Source organism: Myxocyprinus asiaticus, chromosome 38 (assembly GCF_019703515.2).
Source record: "Myxocyprinus asiaticus isolate MX2 ecotype Aquarium Trade chromosome 38, UBuf_Myxa_2, whole genome shotgun sequence".
In the NCBI taxonomy this organism is placed as follows: domain Eukaryota; kingdom Metazoa; phylum Chordata; class Actinopteri; order Cypriniformes; family Catostomidae; genus Myxocyprinus; species Myxocyprinus asiaticus.
This window is the reverse complement of record NC_059381.1, coordinates 7297761-7318466: the sequence shown is the minus strand read 5'-3', so window position 1 is coordinate 7318466 and position 20706 is coordinate 7297761. Positions and strand designations below refer to the sequence as shown.

General features: G+C 38.5%; 1 protein-coding gene across 5 annotated transcripts in view; it reads left to right on the top strand.

The window, feature by feature from the left end:
* Positions 1-15933, top strand: part of arhgap24 (Rho GTPase activating protein 24) — a 149062-nt gene extending 133129 nt beyond the window's left edge. For 4 of the 5 annotated variants that reach the window (XM_051677119.1, XM_051677116.1, XM_051677118.1 and 1 more), the window contains exons 3-8: positions 6483-6690; positions 7824-7956; positions 9926-9999; positions 11273-11394; positions 11890-12967; positions 14248-15932. In XM_051677119.1, coding sequence (XP_051533079.1) covers positions 6483-6690; positions 7824-7956; positions 9926-9999; positions 11273-11394; positions 11890-12967; positions 14248-14491 — 1859 coding nt within the window. In that variant the 3' untranslated portion in view covers positions 14492-15932. Of the gene's footprint in view, positions 1-6482; positions 6691-7823; positions 7957-9925; positions 10000-11272; positions 11395-11889; positions 12968-14247 lie in introns of all 5 variants that reach the window. The other variant, XM_051677115.1, reaches the window with a different exon arrangement.
* The last annotated feature ends 4773 nt before the right edge of the window (positions 15934-20706 follow it).

Sequence of the window (20706 nt, the reverse complement as noted above, 5' to 3'; positions counted from 1 at the left end):
ATTCTGCTTGCATCTCTTCTCAATCCACTCAGCCAACTTCCAAAGTCTCACTCAGCTTTTCAACTGTGACATTTAAGTGTCTTCTTTGTAGTTAGAGTATTGACTGTCTTTTTGTTTCTGAGACAGCAATGTGATCGAGAAGACACTTATACAAGATAACATAAAAGTTGAAAGTTTACCTTGACCAAAAGAGGAACATTTTCTTGTGTGGGATCCAAAGGTAATGCAAGCTGTATGCACTGCTAATATGGCAAATGTCAAGTGCAAGAGTCTCCTTTTTACACCTTGTCCTAACTGGGTGAGACGTGACCATTATCCAGCTATTTTCAAGTAACACATCTGTTGTAACAAACTGGCCATGGAGACAGTGTTAGGATCCATGTGCAGGAAGTTTATTAAAGTACACATGCAAACAATCCAAATCGGCAGGCAAATAGAGGTATAATTGTTAAGCAGGCAGTATAATCCAATAAACCAAAAAAAGTCCAACAAGGCAAACAAAACAAAGGGGTATCCAAAAGGCAGTAAATCCAGGAAAACGGGCAATGGTTATAACAAGAGAACAATCAGCAATGGAAAACCGCTTGGTAAACTGGCAATACTTCGCAATGAACAATGGAACAGCATGGAGTTAGTATTCGAAAGAGGGCTCCCTCTGGTGGTTGGTAGGAGGGGTAACAACCTCGGATGTTACACCTGTGCTCACTGAAAGTGATATACTGTGCAAAATGGCAAAAACACAGCCAGCTAGAACATATTTTAGTTTAATATACAGCTATGTGGAACTAGATTTTGGACCCATGGTATTACCTTGTGGGTAGTGCTAAAAAAAAATCAGGAAAAATAGAAACCAACCGACCGACAAAATGTCTTGTTCCGCATCATTTGTAACGGTTGTGGCTGGTTCGGACTAAAACTCACGTTATCGCTGCATGCCTAGTAAAGACACTTCAGTTGCCAGACTGTTCAGACTGATCACACTGTGAATTCAGCGACAGCTCGAAACTTATGCTGCTGAAATCAGTCTTTGCTTACTGAAATTTAAATCACTGCCCCCAGTGGCCGAACTGGAAGTGTTGTTGAACAAACGGGCATGTGTGAGCTCAAGTGCGGGTTTATCTGAAATAGCTGATACTACAATAATAAACTGGTATAAAAAAATAAATAATAATAATTAAATAGAAGTGTCAGTCCACAACTAGCTGTAACAAAAACAAGCCACCTGAGGCTAAGACTAGATTCTACCATCCCAAATGAGTTAAATAGAGCCTGAAACTGTGGTCTCTATAGGGGACTTGACAGTGAGAAGTCAGTATGAGATCTTTAATGAAGTCCTATATTTGCTGCTGTTGACATGTCTAATCTCCCCCTTGACTGAGTCTGCGGTGTTTTACTGCAAGGCCTAATTTCTTTGAAATTAAAATGCTCATAAAAAATGTAAAGTTTAAAAGTCTGTTTCATTTGTTAATCTTTGCCCGAAGGCTTAATCATATAACATACTCTATATTCATTGAGAATTCAAAGGGTTCTTATGTTCTATTCAGGAAGATTAAAACAATAAATATTTTTTTGCCTTAACTCTTTTGAAAGTTTTGCACCGATAAATTGGAGAACCTTTTGGGTGAGAGTCATTTGCCCACAGCTATTGTGGAGCTATATGTGGAGCGCTGTTTTTGAGAGCACTTTCACAAAACACGGCAGTGTGAACGGCGGGAATGAGGGCAAAGGGCTGGGAACAGCCACAACAGACGATTACACAGCTAAGAGCTTAGCAGCTTTTTTTTTTAAAGCTAACCTTGGGGGAAAAGGGGGGTTAATTTGGCCCTGTCATACTCTCTCAGCTCTGGAGTTCAGGTCAAGTCTGAGCTTTGGATGGATGGAGCAGTCTGTCTCCTCCCACTCTGAATCCAAACCTCCGTAAAGGAGGGAAAGGACTCTGCCTCCAGATTGGATTTCTGACTGGAGTACACTTGAAGACTGAGAGGAACGGGGAATATACAATATACAGGATATGATACAGATTTTATAACAAATTATGTCTAAATACTTAAAATATTTAAATTGAGATATTTAGACAAATTGCCCAGTCTTTAAATTTACCTCAAAAGAAGAGACGAGAAGAGAAGTCCTCAAACATAAAAGATGTGAAGACCTTAAAGGTGCAAGACACTGATGAGAAGAGAAGAGAAGACCAGATGAGATGAAATGAGACAATCAAAGAATAGAAGACATGAGATGAGAAGAGATGATAAAACCTCCAAGGTGCAAGACAGTATAAAGACAAGAGAAGAGACGAGAAGATCAGAGACAATCAGAGAAGAGAAGATGCCAAAAGTATAAGATGAGACAAGACGAGAAGCTATGAGAATACCTCAAAGGTCTGTGAGAATAGAAATCCTCAAAGATATGAGTTGAGAAGAGACGAGAAAACGTCAAAGGTTTAAGATAGTAATGAGACAAGAGAATCAACGAGACAATCAGAGACAATCAAAGAGAACACCTCAAATGTATGAGATAAGATTAGACAAGATGAGAAGACCTCAAACCTGCAAGACAGTGTGAAGAACAAAGGCTATACAAGACAAGATGAGACAAAACAAGATAATAAAAAAGGAGACCTCAAAGGTATGAGATGAAAAAAGACAAGAAAACCTCAAACGAGGCAAGAGAAGAGACGAGAAGATCAGAGACGATCAAAGAATAGAAGACCTCAAAGTTACATAATGAGATGAGAGGAGATGAGAAGACCTCAAAGTTGGAAGACCGTACAAGAGATGGGACAATCAGAGACAGTCGAAGAGAAGATGAGATGAGAATAGTCGAGTATACCTCAAACATGCAAGACAGTGAGAAGAGACTTTAAGACCTCAAACGTGCAAGACAGTAAAACTAGACGAAAAGAGAAGAGACGAGAACATAATCTGTGTGGAGAGCTGGTCTGTCTGCTGCTTATATTTGATTTTCTGTATGATAAGAGACACAATAGAGCACTGTGTGTGAATACATGGGGTCAGCAGAAAAGACTTGGACAGCTTTGTGCTTCTGGCAGAGCACCTGCTTAACTGTGTGAAGGAATAATATGTGTGTATGTGTCCAGTGCTGTTAATTGCCTGCCATTCTGCATCATGACTGGAAAGTGAAGTCAAAGTCATTGGGGCACTCTGCCTAAGTGAACACAGAAGGCAAAATCAACTCAAACCTGCTCTTAAAGCCCTCAGGATTCCTTTTACAAAGAAACAGTGATTTAAAGTGAACGCTTACAAGAGCTCCAGACATGTGAAACCAAGAACTCACGAGGTGTAAGCCAGGGCAACTGACCGAAGGGAGAGAAAATCCATCAAGAGATTATGTTTGGCTGGAAAGACAAGACTGACTCTTCATACTTTTCTCACAAACTTCTTTTTCCAAGAAATAAGAAACAGAGAAACTAATATGAGGGCCTCTGCATAATCCATCACCAGTTCAGGCCAAGCAATGTCTATATTCAGTTTCTTTTAGTTTTGTTCCTATGTTGTAGCCAAAGCACTGTCTTGCACCTGTGTGGTCACCATTAATAACAGACATCGCTTGTCCAAAGATGCATGATGGGATTTCTGTTTATTCACCATTCAGCATTCAACATTCCTTGTCTGGGAATAAAGGACCCAGACAACAAAAACTGACGGCTGGAAAGCTGAAACACGTAAACCGTTTCATATTGGAACATGTAAACTACTTCCTTTATGGAAAGTGACCAAAGTGAGAAAGAAGAAAGATTTCAGCATTCTGAAATAGTCATATTGTTTAAATGCATTTAAATCTATCCAAAGCTGACAAGGTATACATTTTGTTTTGATCACTCTTTGCGTTCCCTGTGAATTTGAACCCATGGTTTTTATGTTGCCAGTGCCATGCTCTACCAGTTGAGCTACAGGAACACTGTGACATCTGTTATGGTTACAGTTCATTATAAGTCTCCATAAAAAGTTCTCAGAATGCTTTCCTAAGGATTTGGAAATAGGAAGCTCAACTCCTATCCAGCACTTGAGGAGAAGGTTTTGGATGCGTTTCACTTGTTGTTGTCTTTGCCATCTTAGCAGTCCCTACTTGGCTGTAGTGTGACTGAACTCAGTGTTGAAGATGATGAAAGTCAGATGCACCTTGTTGGATCCTTTGTTTTACTACAATTTCATGCACAGAAGTGTCTTCCGTAAAGTTAGAACTTGCTTCAGCTTCAAACATGGTAAGACATTTTTTTTTTTTTAAAACATGAGAATGCAAAAGACATTCTTTTAGAGTGTATGTTAGAAAAAAATGTCAGATATACAGTATATAGGGAAGACTGTGGCTAGTTGTCACACTTTTTACTCTACACAAATATTTTTCTGGGTAGGTCTTTTTTTGAAAGTCAATTTTAGCATAGCTACATACCTTCAAAGTCTTGGCTTCAATAAAGCTATTGAATATTTTCACCATTCTTGCACAGAAAATAATATAGTTCAGTGAACACATCTTTTATGACAACTTGCCCCAGTAGTGGGGCATATTGTCACAATATATGGGGTAAGTTGTCACAATGGAACTTGCCACTAAACCACTGATGAAGATTTCACATTCCCCCTGTCAGCCCCTATCACAACCAAAATATGATAATAATGAAAACATTTATTCTGGAGGATAGAACTCACAAAAATATTCTAATTATAGAGGCTTTTAAAATGGTGTTTGAAACCAACATACAGAACCTCTGCTAGAGAAAACACACATTTGGCCAACTGGACTTTTGACTCAAATCTTACCGTTACTGAGATGTAACCTTTGTGGCATCTAGCCTTGGTCTCCCCTATATAGAATATATTATTCTACTTCTATTGTATTATAATTTTTTGTTTTTGTTTTTGTTTTTTTTAGTTTGTGTCTAAAATGAAACACAATAAATACCCTAATAAAGAAATGCATTAGATGGTTCTGTATTAATTTTTATAGAATTTCTTCTTGGCATAGTGAACACTGCATGTCACGGGGTGCATGTGCATAGGGTGTTTCTGCTCAGGTGACTGAAGGGTCTGCCCAATAGACATATATATTTTGCTCTGTAAGAACATAAATTAGAGAGAACATTGCAGCTGATCCCATATTTTTCATAGGCTTGAGCAGGAAATAGTGGTAAAACCCTTCCTGTCTTTTGGGCTTTGTTGAAATAGTACCATCTCGTACCTCATGTCTGTGTCCGCAGACCTGGAAAGCTCCACCGATCCAAAGCTTCCAGGAAGTCTGCCCTAATCCCTGCTCAAATGCATGCCACATGTGAATCAGGCTTGTTTTTAGCCCCAGCGATGCAGATAAAAGACCAGGGGAGGACAGGAATTGTGCAATTTTCTTCCCAGAGAGCATGAAGTGTTCTGAAATACAGGTTGAAAGAACAGTGAACAGCATGCTAAATGCTGCTCTTTTCTCACTATGATGGGGGATTTCAGAATTCTCCCTGAGTTAAAGCTAAATTTTAAGTCTCTAAACGGTCTGTCAAATGCCTCAAGACTTCTTATATTCCACACAATATTACAATAGCACACTAACTAATAATATGCATGTTTATTTATAATGTATAATACGCAACTTGCCACTGAGACATCAACTTTATGCTAGTACTACAAATTATCAGGTGCAGTACACACAACCAAAGTCTTTCATTGACAAATATGAAATTTTTATAAAATTAAAACACTCACATTAAAATGAAGACTCCAGTCACATTAGTAATTTTATAAAAGCTGGTTTATTCTACATGGAGAGGGTCCGCACATGGGGGCTGCCATCTTAGAATCACATGACCAACCGAATACTACTCGCATAATCTCAGTAACCGTCCTGTTATTTGACACTTTCACTCATTGATTAAAGTATCATGGCTGACTGTGAATACTACATTTCTACAACGGCATCTGAAACTGAAAACTATTGATTTTAAATTATGCTGCATCCAAGCCACTAGGTGTCAGTGTAAGTTCAAAAGAACACAAAAACAAAAGTTACTGAGTGCACATTTAAGCAAATGCTTCTTTTTCAAATCTGCTTCTCAGATTTTTTTCTCCTGAGAAAAAGACCACAGATCTCAACAATGTCTCACATTGTGCTCAGATTGGCCAGCATACCAAGGTCTGCAATCAAAAGTCAGAGATTTCATCAAATGTTCCTAAGACCAAAATTATCTGAGCTATGTGATCCACATTCATTTTGGAGTTCTTACATTTACTGTATGGCATTAATTTTGTCATTTGTTCTATTTGTATTACTCCCAAGGAGTTGTAGGTGAAACATCTGAGACCACGTTGATACTAGAATGAAACTTAAATGAGATTAAGGAGACTCAATTGAGTCTCCTGAGTTTTGAATGAACAACCTCTGAGCAATAATATTTGGCCTGCTGTGATTTAAAATCAGCTATTCATGCTACTTGCCAGATGCTTCAGTAGCTCAGCTGAACTTCATCTTATTTTTTTCAGGAATCTTTGGTCAGAAGTTGGAAGAGACCGTTCGATATGAGCGTCGCTATGGGAACAAAATGGCTCCTATGCTGGTGGAGCAGTGTGTGGACTTCATTCGGCAGTGGGGTCTACGGGAAGAAGGGCTCTTCCGTCTGCCTGGACAGGCCAACCTTGTCAAAGAGCTCCAGGATGCTTTCGACTGTGGAGAGAAGCCATCTTTTGACTGGTACTTCCTCTAAATACACATACAGTCTCTAATACACATTATAAAATCTGACTTATACTGTATAAAACTCGCTTAATCAGTTACTGTATTTAAGATCACATTTTACTTGCAAACATGAAACTTGCCTTTAGGGTATACCAACTGTGGAACATAAGTAACGTAAAGTACAGTGTATACTTTTATTGTGTTGCATTTGATGTTTTTCCTTTTGTAAAGATGTCATTCCTTCAAATGCTTCTCTATACAGTACAGCAAACGACCCATTTAAATTTTTGCAGATTTAGCTCCTCTGTTAGACTGAATGTGCTATAATTTGCCTGCTTAAAGCTAATGTCCCCTCAGGACATTACCTTAAAATGTGTCAGTGCTAAACACTTTTTCAATCAGAATAAGCTTTCTCTGCACTTTCATGATTCCAAGTGCTGCATATAACATCAACAGCTGCCTCACAATTTATTTTTAGTCTGTGATTTTGCGATAGCTGTCAGAGTTTTTCAATCACACTGTCAGGAAGGCACAAAGGGGAAAGCACACTGCATATTTAGCACTGTTCATATTTAGAACACACCTGTATAGATAATAATAATGGTGATAATAAAGCACATGCATTTGACAGTTAGGCTATGTGTGCATGTGCCTTGTGTAGTAGACTTGGAGGTTGAGAGTGTGTGTGTGTGTGTGTGTGTGTAGCTGTCACATCCACCATGACTTAAGTGATCTCCCTGTAAAGGATGGCCCACCATTCCTGTCCAACCCACCTGGGAAGTGTCAATAAATCCTGCTTATTAAGGTGTAGTCACGACCCTAGGTCCTCTACCGTGCGGTTACAGGACCATTCAGTGATGTGCTGGTACTTGCTCTGATTTAATACCAGGTTGCTGTTATCCTCACTATTAGATATGCTGAGATACCAACACAGGGACGCTCACATGCACACCCACCCCATTGATTCCCCCTGGCTAGTATTGATCTGTCATATAAAGTGTACTACACTCCTACAATCCTTTTTTTATCACCTTTTTTCTTAATGTTTCTCACATTGTATGTTTCTAGCTTGCTGTTTGTCTTTCTTTGGCATATATATATGATATTTTATATAATAATATGGCTGCTACTCCTATTTATCTCCACAGTAATACAGATGTACACACCGTAGCCTCCTTGCTGAAGCTGTACTTGAGAGAGCTTCCTGAGCCCGTCATCCCTTTCTGTAAATACGACGAGTTTCTGGCCTGCACCAAACTCCTCAGCAAAGACCAGGATGCAGTAAGTGCTCTTGTAACATGTTGATCCTGTTCTTACCGAACAAATGGGATATTTTTTTTTTGTCTTGTTTAACCATCAGAGACCCAAGCATTGACATTGATTAAGTATTTTGTTTTTTTCTCTTTGAAAGTGTTTTGAGGAAGCTACTTATAAAAGTCTAGATTTTAAAGCATATTTTGTTATGAGAATTTTGTGTGACTTAAGCAAACAATAGTAGTCAGTGGTAAAAACCTTGATTTTTAAGCATTTTTTTCTTTGGAGTGAATTTTGTGTGACTTTAGCAAACAAAGGCAGTCAATGGGAAAAAGGCAGATTTTTAAGTATTTTGTTTTCGGGGTAATTTTGTGTGACTTTATCTAACATTGGCAGTCAGTGGGGAGAATCTTGTTTTTTAAACGTACTTTTCTTTGGAGTGAATTTTGTGTGACTTTAGCAAACAATGGCAAGCAATGGGGAGAATCTTGATTTTTAAGTATATTTGATTTTGAGGTGAATTTTATGTGACTTAAGCAAACAATGGGAGTCAATGGAAGAAAAAAAAAATAAGCATAGGCCTAATTTTCTTTGCCATGAATTTCTTGAGAGACTTTAGCAAGCTGTGACATTCAATGTGCAACTTTTTCCCAAAAACGGTTGTTGTGATACAGTTCAGTCTGTCAACTACTGTTATATGTTGTTTAAATAAAATAAAATAGGTATTATTTCATTGAATTATGTACTCTTAACATACATTGCAATTGTTTGGTTTTTATAAATTAGATAGTCTCCATTAAGATAAGGTAGTTTAGTGCTGTGCTAAGTTGCTATTTTTATTTTTATTTCTAATCTAATTCTAATCTAAAGTAACTTTCCATACACCTTCTACAGGGATAAATGAATGTAGGAACAATCTGAAAATTGGTTGACGGGGCCATAATAAAGCGTATCAGCTTGCCTCATGAATATTCATTAGGAAATGTAACAATCGCCCATTACCACGTAAATGGCCACTAGCCATAGTTGGATTTTCGCTAACGCTTTCGTTCTGTTCCCCGCTGATGGCTATATTTTTTCTTCGCACTGTGGGCAGTTTTATATTTATCAAATTACCTCTCACTATTTCTGTAGTTTGCGTTTGGTTCAAATTGAGATCAGTTGACACCACCAGGCAGAAATAATATGATTCAGCACATCATTGTGTCCCTATAGTCTTCTTTTCTTTCATCTGACATCTCTCCATTCCTTTCTTTCTCTGAGCCTAAACTACTACAGAAGCTTGGGTCAACCCTAATGGAATAGAACCAACCTCACTGTGACTTTCAAGTTAAACTTTTATCTTGCAAATCACAAGCACATCCAGCCAGTGGCTTTTGAATTGTTTCAGGATAGAATCAAAATGAATGACAGTGCCCTATTACACTGATTTTAAATTACTGCCTGGAGGTTTTGAAGGAGATTTTTACCTGTGAGAATCTCTAGAGTGCAGTACATGACTACTTCGGCAGACGCAAAGATGCAAGGTACCATGTCAAATGAAGCGAAAGGCTTTATTCGATCCATTTGTATTGTGAAACAGCCTTCTCGTCTGCTGAAGCAAAGTCATTTTCATCAGAGAAAGCCTGCAGGGAAAAACATATCGACCATGAAAGGGTCTAAAACAGATCTGGGATGGAGCGCTGCATCATTAAAGCTGGATCGTCATCAATTGTTAAACCCATTGACCCACGCTAAGATGACGAATAGCATACTAATAACTGAATAAATTGCAATATGAATATTTAAAGTCAATTAAGAATAGTTCAAACTGACTTTTAAGACTTTGAATGCAATGGGACAGGTTAAATTGTTTTTTAATTAAATATGCCTTGTGATAATGCATATTAGTCCAGGTTGTTTAAATTGGATTTTGGTAATAAGTTTAAATAAATGCATGAATGTGTTTGTAGTCTAGCCGTGTATTTATTTAATTGATTTTTCTGTCTCTATGCAGGGAATGAAGAAATTAAGAAGGCATGTTGAAAGTCTACCTTTGGTGAACTACAATCTGCTTAAATACATATGCAAGTAAGCGCTTTTTATATTCTTTATTCTGAAATCCTGTACATCATTCCATTGCACAAAGGCCTCAAGGGCTGTGTGGTATTGCATTATACATTTAAATCAATAGATTATCCAAATTACCACATGGTAACCAAATGGTTTCTTAAAACGTAAACCATTTTTTTTTTTATTTCCAGCCATAATAACTACATTATATCATGATATATACCATTACTGTGATATACACCGAACAGCCACAACATTAAAACCACCTGCCTAATATTGTGTAGGTCCCCCTCTTGCCACTAAAACACCGCCAACCCACATCTCAGAATAACATTCTGAGATGCTATTCTTCTCACCAAAATTGTACAGAGCGGTTACCGTAGAGTTTGTCAGTTCGAATCAGTCTGGCCATTCTCTGTTGACCTCTCTCATCAACAAGGCATTTCCATCTGCAGAACTGCCCCTCACTGGATGTTTTTTTGTTTTTGGAAGCATTCGGAGTAAATTCTAGAGACTGTTGTGAGTGAAAAATCAGCAGTTAGAAAAATACTTAAACCAGCCCGTCTGTCACCAAAAATCATCCATGCGATTATCTAATCAGCCAATCGTGTGGCAGCAGTGCAGTGTATAAAATCATGCAGATACAGGTCAGGAGCTTCAGTTAATGTTCACATCAACCATCAGAATGGGGAAAAAATGGGATCTCAGTGATATAGACTGTGGCATAATTGATGGTGCCAGATGGGCTGGTTTGAGTATTTCTGTAACAGCTGATCTCCTGGGATTTTCATGAACAACAGTATCTAGAATTTACTCTGAATAGTGCCAAAAACAAAGAACATATAGTGAGCGGCAGTTCTGTGGACAGAATGCCTTGTTGATGAGAGAGGTCAACAGAGAATGGCCAGACTGGTTCGAACTGACAAAGTCTATGGTAACTCAGATAACCGCTCTGTACAATTGTGGTCAGAAGAATATCATCTCAGAATGCTATTCTAAGATGCGGGTTGGTGCTGGTTTGGCGGCACGAGGGAGACCTATACAATATTAGGCAGGTGGTTTTAATGTTGTGGCTGATCGGTGTAAAATTACTCATACCATACTACAGAATAAGATTTTTCTCAAACCACCCAACCTTAAAAGCCACTTTCATGTAATCTTCATTTTTCAATTTCATTTGATACTGTGGAATTTGTATTTAGCAGATTTTACACATTTAAATATTTGTACATGCACTTAAAGAGGAATGCATTGTAATTTCTGCATTTTAATATAAATCTTTTTTGGTCAGGTTCTTGGATGAGGTGCAGTCATACTCTGGGGTGAATAAAATGAGTGTTCAAAATCTGGCGACAGTCTTTGGGCCAAATATTTTGAGGCCAAAGGTCGAAGACCCAATGACTATAATGGAAGGTATGTCTTTTATCCATATCACACAGTGCACACTGTGTAGGTGCTCTGAATAAAAAAAATTGCCAGTTCTGAGTGGAAGAACTCAAAACAAAATGAAATTGCTGGACAAGCACAGTTTTCTTTCCTGTTTACATATTTCCTATTGAAACAGAAATTTTGGGCGGGACACATCAAACTTCTTGTCCCTTTTTTTCAAATAGCCACGATTCATAATTTGCTACTTGCTAGTCAGTATCAGGTGTTGTTAGGGGGAGGGACTTTCTCATTCTAGAGAGCATTTGATTGGACAAAAATCTGTGGAGTGCAAGAAAAATCATTAATATTTGTGGTCCGTTTTCCCGGAAGAGAAAGACTGTAAATATTAAATACGTATATCTTATAACAGTTAATTTTGACAGCTTTTAGGTGTCCACTAGAATATATATCTTCAAAGCCATGAACCAAAATCCTCAAAACTCCCAAATTTTATTTAATATCTGTTTACATTGTTTGCAGGCACAGTAGTGGTGCAACAGCTAATGGGCGTTCTGATTGCTCGGCATGATGTTCTTTTCCCACCCGAAGAGGACCATACTAGCACTCTGGAATTGGTCAATAACAACAACAATGAGACACAAAGACGGCCGACCAATGGTCAGCTACACAACAAAGAGAACAACAACACCACTGGTGTACGACAGTGCACATGGGGCACACCCGAATCACCCAACCGGGCTCCATTGGAAAATGGCTCTCCCTGCTTGGGTAGCCCTCGTGACGGTTTTACAGGTCCGCGAATCGAGGTTACGCGTAGCCCGCCGCTTACGATAAAAAAGAACCCAGCATTCAGTAAAGGCAGCGGAATTGTCACTAACGGCTCCTTCAGCTCATCTTCATCCTCAGGTGAAGCCAATCAAGAGAAGAGCCAGACTTTGCCCAACATGTGCACCCTACAGACCCGACGGGCAGGCGCAATGAAGGGCTCGGGCACTAAGATGGGGGTTCAAAATGGTGTCGTGCGGATGGGCGTGTCCATTACGGATGGGACGAATGGGACTCTAAATGGGCGTAATGGACTCTGGATGCCAAACGGTCATGTCACAATGCGTGAAGGAAAAACTCGAGACGCCGAGCACCACCAGAATCGCCTGTCCACATATGACAACGTCCATATCCAGCATCAAACACAACTGATGCAGCCCAGTCTCAGCAGCAGCTGTGAGGACAAACAAAGCGTGGACAGCGCCACCTGGTCCACGTCGTCTTGTGAAATCTCTCTGCCGGAGAACTCCACATCTTGTCGCTCCTCAACTACAACCTGTCCAGAGCAGGACTTCTTTGGCAACAATTTTGAGGACCCGTTGTTGGACGGGCCGGTACAGGAAGACAATGGACCAGCGCCAGAAGACAGGGAGCAGAGGACCAGTAATGGAGGGGGTCGTGGAAGCAAAGGAACAAGCAGCAGTGAAAACAGTGAAACGGTATTTGCTGTCACCAACGGACCAACCAATCACAGTGCACTGCACAGCCTGGTGGCCAGCCTCAAACAGGAAATGCTCAAGCAGAAGAATGAATATGAGGCCAGAATCAAGAGGTGAGATTCAGATTCAACCATGTTCTTAGTACTTGAAAATACCTGAAGTTAACCTATTCTAATAAACCTTATGGTGCCAGTGCTAATGTTTGCATTTGTCTTTCTTGTCATTTTGGTAAATACACAAATATAATGTTTGTTTTAATGTTATTCTAAAATAACCTTTTAATGAATATTTTACCAAAAATTTAGAATTTTGTCATCTTTTACCTTCACATTGTTTCAGAACTGTATGATTTTCTTTCTTTCTTATAATGGGCTGTCAAGCTCCAAAGAAACACCATTTAAAGGAATGTTCCAGGTTTAATACAATTTAAGCTCAATCAACAAAATTTGTGTCATAATATTGATTACCACAAAAATTAATTTAGACTTATGCCTCCTTTTCTTTACAAAAAGCAAAAATCTGGGTACAATGGAAGTGAATGGGGCCAATCCATAAATGTTAAAATACTCAGTTTCAAAAGTATAGCCACAAGATGTAAACAAAATGTTAGTGTGATAAAATCGCTTACTAAACTTTTTCTGTGAAAAGTTATATCCAATTTTACAACTTTGTTGCTATGATGACCTAACACCATAAACCCTGTAATCCCCGATGATTTAAACAACTTTACAGCTCAAATAATACAGAAGAATTAATGTAAGTGCTTTTATAAAATTATAAGCTTCATATTGCCACAAATGTTGTCAATTGATCTTAACTGGAATTTAACCCAGAATATTCTTTCAAGTTGTTATTCTCTGACAATATTCCTGTTCCCCGCATCTTTGCAATGTCATTCAGTTCAAATATGGCTCAAAAAGGTTTTACGTCAATGACGAGACATGTGAGAACCAATGAGGCTTGACATCATTAGCTGCGTTTCCACTATCGGGCCAAATGTTAGTGCGTGCCAGGGCCAGTTGCGTTCCCACTGTCACTTCCAGTGCTTCATCGTACCTCCTCGGGGCCTGCCGATTACCCTTGGACCAAAGAAAGCCAACTGGGGATTGAGGCAGGGTCAGTGTAAAAGGCGAAATTCGCTGAGTCACAGATCGATTTTGGTTTTACGGCTTGAGGTTTGAGGATATTGGCCCCAGCTGGCCAGATGATAGCCCTGGCTCGCACAGGCCCGGTGGTGGAAAAGTGGCTATTGATGTCAAGGATGTTGAAAAGACTTGAAATATTGTACACGAATCATCTGCTTTTTTGTTACTTTTTTGTTTATATTGGAGCTTGACAGCCCCAGTCCCCATTTATGTTAATTGAACAAACCTTCTTCCTATCTTCCTTTTAGTCTGGAATATCGTAATTTTGAGTTGGAGGCTGTTATGGCAAATCTACATGAAGAGCTGGACCAGGAGAAGAAGAAGTACATCATGGTAGAGATAAAGCTGAGAAACGCTGAGCGAGCAAAGGAAGATGCAGAGAAGAGAAACGAAATGCTACAGAAAGAGATGGAGCAGTTCTTTTCCACTTTTGGAGACTTGACCGCAGACCCACAACGACCTGATAGAGCCAACACCATCTGGATCCAGTGAGATGTGGTGGAGGATACCATTTAATTCAAGCTGGTGTTGAGAACAGTCTACCATTAACAATTACTCAATGACCAGTTTTGTTACATTGTGTGAGCTGTGCTCAGACAGAATCTGATTAAATTAACTTGTCCATAATTGGCTTGTCCTTAGTTGGGTGTTTCTTGCCCGTTTGGTGCAAGGATTCAACGCAGCTGAGCGAAGCCCACTGAGGAAAATTTCAGAATGAACGTGGACCAGTTGTGTGATACTTGTTGGACTAAACCATTTGGATTCATTGGATTCAATACTTCTTGGATCTCAAGAAAAAGTAAGACAGTTAAATGGTTTGAAATATGGTTGTGTTTTGGAAACATAAGACTTGTCAACTTGAAATGAGTGTCATAAATGGAAAGAAGAGGATTTTGACTCCAAATATTGTCAGAGCCTGCTCTGAAAATGTTAAAGAGGAACTTTGATGGTTGACTGTTGAAGTATGTTGCTTTTCGTACTGGAATGAACAATACGTCTTAGATTGGTAAACTCCTGAAGGACAACAGAACCTTGAATGTTACACGCATTTCTAATTGTGATCCAACCAAATGTGTCCTTGATCTGTCACCTCATCATGTATCCACCTTTGTTAAAAATACCATGATTAAAAATAGATGTCTGTATAAATGCAAATTAAAGTAATATGTTGATGTACGTACTGATATTTAAAGAGAGAATTTTCGATGTGTTACATAAACATTTTATATCAAGGCTTTTCCTTGCACTTAAAACATTGTTTTTCAACATGGTACGGATATGAGATTGTTGCAAGCATTTGAATTTCACTCTCTCTCTGTCTACCCTTACGCTTTTTTCAGATATTTCATTGCTATATCCAAATGCCATAGCTTGCCACATGACCAAAAAAAAAAAGACCTGTAAAGACATAGGAAAAACATGACAGACACTTGGCCTGTCTTTGCCATTCTTACCGATCACACATCATTTGCTTTAAGCAGCACTAGACAGGAAGAAGTCTATTAAAATAATGACTAAAATGTAACATAATTCAAACCTGTTAAAGGTGACACCGGGTCATTTCTGCACTGTTTGCCTTGTCTGTTTTGGAAGCTGTCCATGCTTCTACTGTAGCTTCATGCATTCAGTGAAATGCAATTAAATTAAATTATGTGAGCTTATTTAAACTGTCTTAAATTTGGTCTTATTGTATTATTTCTGTAGTTCATCAGTCGCTCTGGCAGACTACACATGAAATCAGTGGGTGGTCTAATATTTACAGCCACAAAATTAACATTTTTAAAAAGAGTCAAAGACAACATCCTCCCAAATAAATTCTGGACTTTGTCCACGAGGCTTCAAAGTCAGAATCTCTGGGTGAGAAAAAATGTTTGTGATTGCCTTGTAATGCTGACTCCAAAGGTTATAGTTCCTAACAAAGTATAAAAAAGTAAAAAAAATTAATAAATAATAAAAAAAAAACGACACAGAATGACGCAGAATGCAAACTTACTTGTGACCTGATCTTGACTTTGTAAATGGAAGGATATTTAATCTCTTAACAGATTTATGGTTCTTGACTTGGGTGGGTCTTTATGTCTTTTCCCTCTACAATGTGTGTGTGTGTGTGTGTGTGTGTGTGTGTGTGTGTTACAGGCAGATGTGGATGTTAAGGTAAATTAATGTTCTAGGTTCAATACAAGTTAAGCTCATTGGACAGCATTTGTGGCATAATGTTGATTACCACAAAAAATAATTTAGACTTTTAGAAAAATAAAAGTACTGTACTGGAAAACAATTAGCTAAACGTTAATGTAAAATGTACCCTTATAGCACATGTGCATCACCCAGACCAGACGTCTATTTGATGTGTCTGTTTGATGTGTTTATTTTTTAGGTTGTTTGCTCATCTGCAATACGTCTATAAAATGTTTCCTCTCGGATGTCAATAAGACATTCATCAGATGTCCTTGAGATGTTTATGATTTAGAATGTTTGTAAATCTGATCTTTTTAAGATGTTTAGCAGATGCTAATTAGAATGCGATTGGTACCCAGATAGCATATCCGAGATGTCTGGTTTAGATCTTTTTATCTGGATAGCATCGTATTCTAATTAACATCAGCTAAATATCTAAAAAAGATCAGATTTACAAACATTCTAGATCATAAATGTCTCAAAGACATCTGGTGAATGCTGGGGCAGACTGGCCGTCGGGAGCACCGGGTGTTTCCCGGTGGGCCGCTGAATAATTTGGGCTGGCACACTGCTGTGCAAGTACCAGCCCGTTATACAGGCCATATATGCAGCGGCCCTGGACTCCAACATGCCCACATGGACCCCTTAATAAAGCGTATCTGTTAAAACTCTGCAAGGTAAGCCGATTCAATGGCTTTTATTTTGGAATTACTTACACATCATAGCTTGGATCCCTATAAGCACAATAACTCTGTACCTCATGTGGAACTCATTATTTGACATACAAATCACAATAATGGTGACAACCTATAACAACATATTAAGTACAAGATGAGCTCTGAATAATCACAAAATAACAAATAACTGCAAGGTACAACAAAGTAAATAAATAAATAAAATAAAATAAAATCAGCAAACAGTAAAGCTATGAGCTGTACATAGTCATTTGCATAATTTATTCATTACGCAAAGCATGGGAGCAGCAATGTGGCTTGCTGAATAATGCTCACGCCTGATAAAAATGCAGAAAATAAGTCATGAAAAATATTACTTTGTGGCTATTTGAGTCTTTGAGGCTTACTTTGTTTAAAGGATAGCAGAAACAGGAATTGTCAAAGCACAGGGCTTTTACATAATCTGGGGAAGGAATTAAAACACTGCAGATAAATTATAAAAACATAACGAACTCCCATAGAGTGAAAATATGAGCAATTAATCTGCAAACTATCTGCAAAGATCTACACTTTAAGAGGTATGTTTATTTTTTACATATTATATTTGTTTATATTTACATATGTAAATATTCTGGCCAAATTTGTTTTCATTTATTTTTTTCTTTTAAATAAACATTTACACAGTTATGTGAGTAATTGACATGAAATTTTAAGCACTGTCATCAGTGTCCTGCTGTGTGACACTTTCTTCATCTATTTTAAACAACATTTTATGAACTTGTATAGGTATATTTACATATATTATTATTATACTTGATGTTTCCACAACCTCATATTAACTATGACAATAGTTTATTTGCACTTCTAGAAAAAAAGTTGAAATGTTATTAAGATCTTTGAAAACTTTGAAGAAAGATGACTTGTCACCAGTGGGGTAGCCAAGAGTGGGCTGTTGTGGGCCTGGGCCACTAGCAGTCAATAGAAATGTTGTTTTTTTTTGTTTTGTTTTTTTACATATAAAAATTGAAATTGAGCCGGAAAATGAAATCAATGAGACGGTGTGTTATGGTGTGTTGTTGCAGGATGGTTTTGGTGGGCTGCTCTGGGCCAGAAAGGCCAGGGCCACTTTTTAGTCCCAGTCCGGCCCTGGATGAATGTCTTGTTGACATCCGAGAGAAAACTTCTTATAGACGTATTGCAGATAAGCAAACAACCTAAAAAAATATGCCTTCCAGATGTAAACAGACACATCAACTAGATGTCTGGGTGATGTACGTGTACTATCAGGGTACATAAAATAAAATAAATAAATAAATAAGTACAGATCTCATGCAGTAGATAATCTCTCTTGGCCCACCCACCCAAAAGTGTCTGGCTGAGCTACTGCTAAAATCATGTTAACATATATTTACATCTTGTGGCTATGCTTCTGAAACAGTGAGTATTTTAACTTTCCTTACTTTCTTCAGTATGGTGTAATTGAATTCATAGACTCCTCTAGTGTATTTTATCCAAACCCATTAGATGACATGAAGGGGTAGGGGGTGTGGTGTCTCCATCCCTAAATCAGGCCTCTATACTGAAGCTTTAAAAAATAGTTTGAACAGCCAAACACAGAGGGAGCCTGGCTCGCAAACCCCGCACCTTTCTTTACTGGATAATAGGCTTAGAACAGCCAGACAAAGTAAACGTGGCCCGCAAATTCCATTCCAAGCTACCGATGACTGAAAGGAACAGGACCCAGGAATATTTTCACGCCAAGCTTGATGTGAAGAATACAAACCTCTGGAAGCAGGGAGAGACAACAGATAATAGAGTGCTTCTCATGCACAGATTGTCCTTTGTTGTTGATTCATTGGGTCAAATTTTTAGCTCCATTTTATAGAACAAAACCAAAGGAGATGGAAGTCTACTGCAGGAAACAAAGCTATTGAGAGGAAAATTTCCATCCCCAGTGTGTGTGCGTGTGAGAGAGGCAGACTCAAATACATTAGAAAATGCAAATGTATAAACTTTGATGGTTGTAGAAACTGTTGTAATTGCTTTTTTGTTTTACAAACTGCTATAAATTAGCTGGAGAGTTATTTATCAAGTAACATTTGTACATTGAATTTATTTATAACAATGCCTACAAGCTCTACGTCTACTAATAATAGCAATAAAAAATTAACTTAAAATGATTAACTAACTATTAATAAAAATTACTAAAATACTTATATCAGAATCAGAATGAGCTTTATTGTCAAGTGTTCTCACGTACACAAGGAATTTTTTTTTTTGGTGATAGAAGAAACAAGTGCACACAGATAATAAAACAAGGTAAGAGTATAAATAGACATACAAATAATAGGACACAGAATGGTGTATGTATATGTGCAAGTGGTAATGTATGTGCAAGTTAGGGGTATGTACAGTTATTGAATTAAATATGTGAATTTACATATGTACATGAGATATGTAATTCCATTATTGCTCTATGGGGGAGTCCTGAGGCAGTCCTGAGGGGGTTTGAGCGTGTTCAGTTCAAGGTTGTTGTGACCGCACCAGACAGCCAGCTGATCATCCTCCCATCTGTATACAGACTCGTCACCTTCGCAGATGAGGCAGATGACCGTGGTGTCATCTGAAAACTTCAGGAGCTTGACGGTGGGGTCTTTTGTAGTGCAGTCATTTGTGTACAGGGAGAAGAGTCAAGTCATTTTTATCTGTATAGCACCTTTCACAACACATCATTTCAAAGCAGCTTTACAGAAAATCATGCATTAACAGAAAATGAAACCATAATATCAATAAAGTCTTAGAGTCATCATTGTGTAGTTTGATTAAATACGATTATGAAGTGTGTTAAATAATGAATTGGATTGTTAAATAATAATTGTATTTAGAAACCCAGTGAGCAAGCCAAAGGCGACTGTGGCAAGGAACACAAAACCCCATAAGATGTTGGTTAATGGAGAAAAATAACCTTGGGTGAAACCAGGCTCACTGTGGGGGCCAGTTCCCCTCTGGATAACAGCATGAATATAATGCCAATATTACTTATTTATGTGCAGTACAAGTCATTGTTTAAAATTATTAAACTAAGTAAGTGTTAAGGGCCAGTGTTTAAACAAAGGTTTTGTAAGAACTGTAAGATTAATGACTAATGTCTTTGAAGTTCATATAGAGCAGTGGAGAGAGAACACATCCCTGAGGAGCACCAGTGCTAATAGTGAGGGTCCCGGATGTGAGTTTCCCCAGGCATGATGGTATTGAAGGCTGAACTGAAGTCCACAAATAGGATCCTTGCATAAGTCCCAGGTCTGTGGAGGTATTGCAGGATATAATGCAGTCCCATATTGACAGCATCATCCACAGACCTGTTTGTTCGGTAAGCAAACTGAAGTGGGTCCAGCAGGGGTCCAGTGATGTCCTTCAGCTAGGCCAAAACCAGTCTCTCAAACAACTTCATGACAACAGGCATGAGAGCGACAGGTCTTTAGTCATTAAGTCCTGTGATTTTGGGGACTGGAATGATGAGGGAGAGTTTAAAGCAGCAGGGAACTTCACACTGCTCCAGTGATCTATTGAAGATCTGTGTGAAGATCGGTACCAGTTGGTCAGCGCAGACTTTAAGACATGCAAGTGAAACACCGTCTGGGCCTGAACCTTTCCTAGTGTTTTGTTTCCGAAAGTCCCGGCACACATCCTCCTCACAGATAATAAGTTCAGATTGAGTACCAGATGGGGGGTTAGGGAGGTGTCTTGTACTTTGTGATGCTTTTTAGGCCTTTCCACACAGATACAGGATTGCTGGCTGAAAACTGTTTTTTCAGCTTTTCAGAGTAACTTCTTTTAGCCACTCTGATTTCCTTA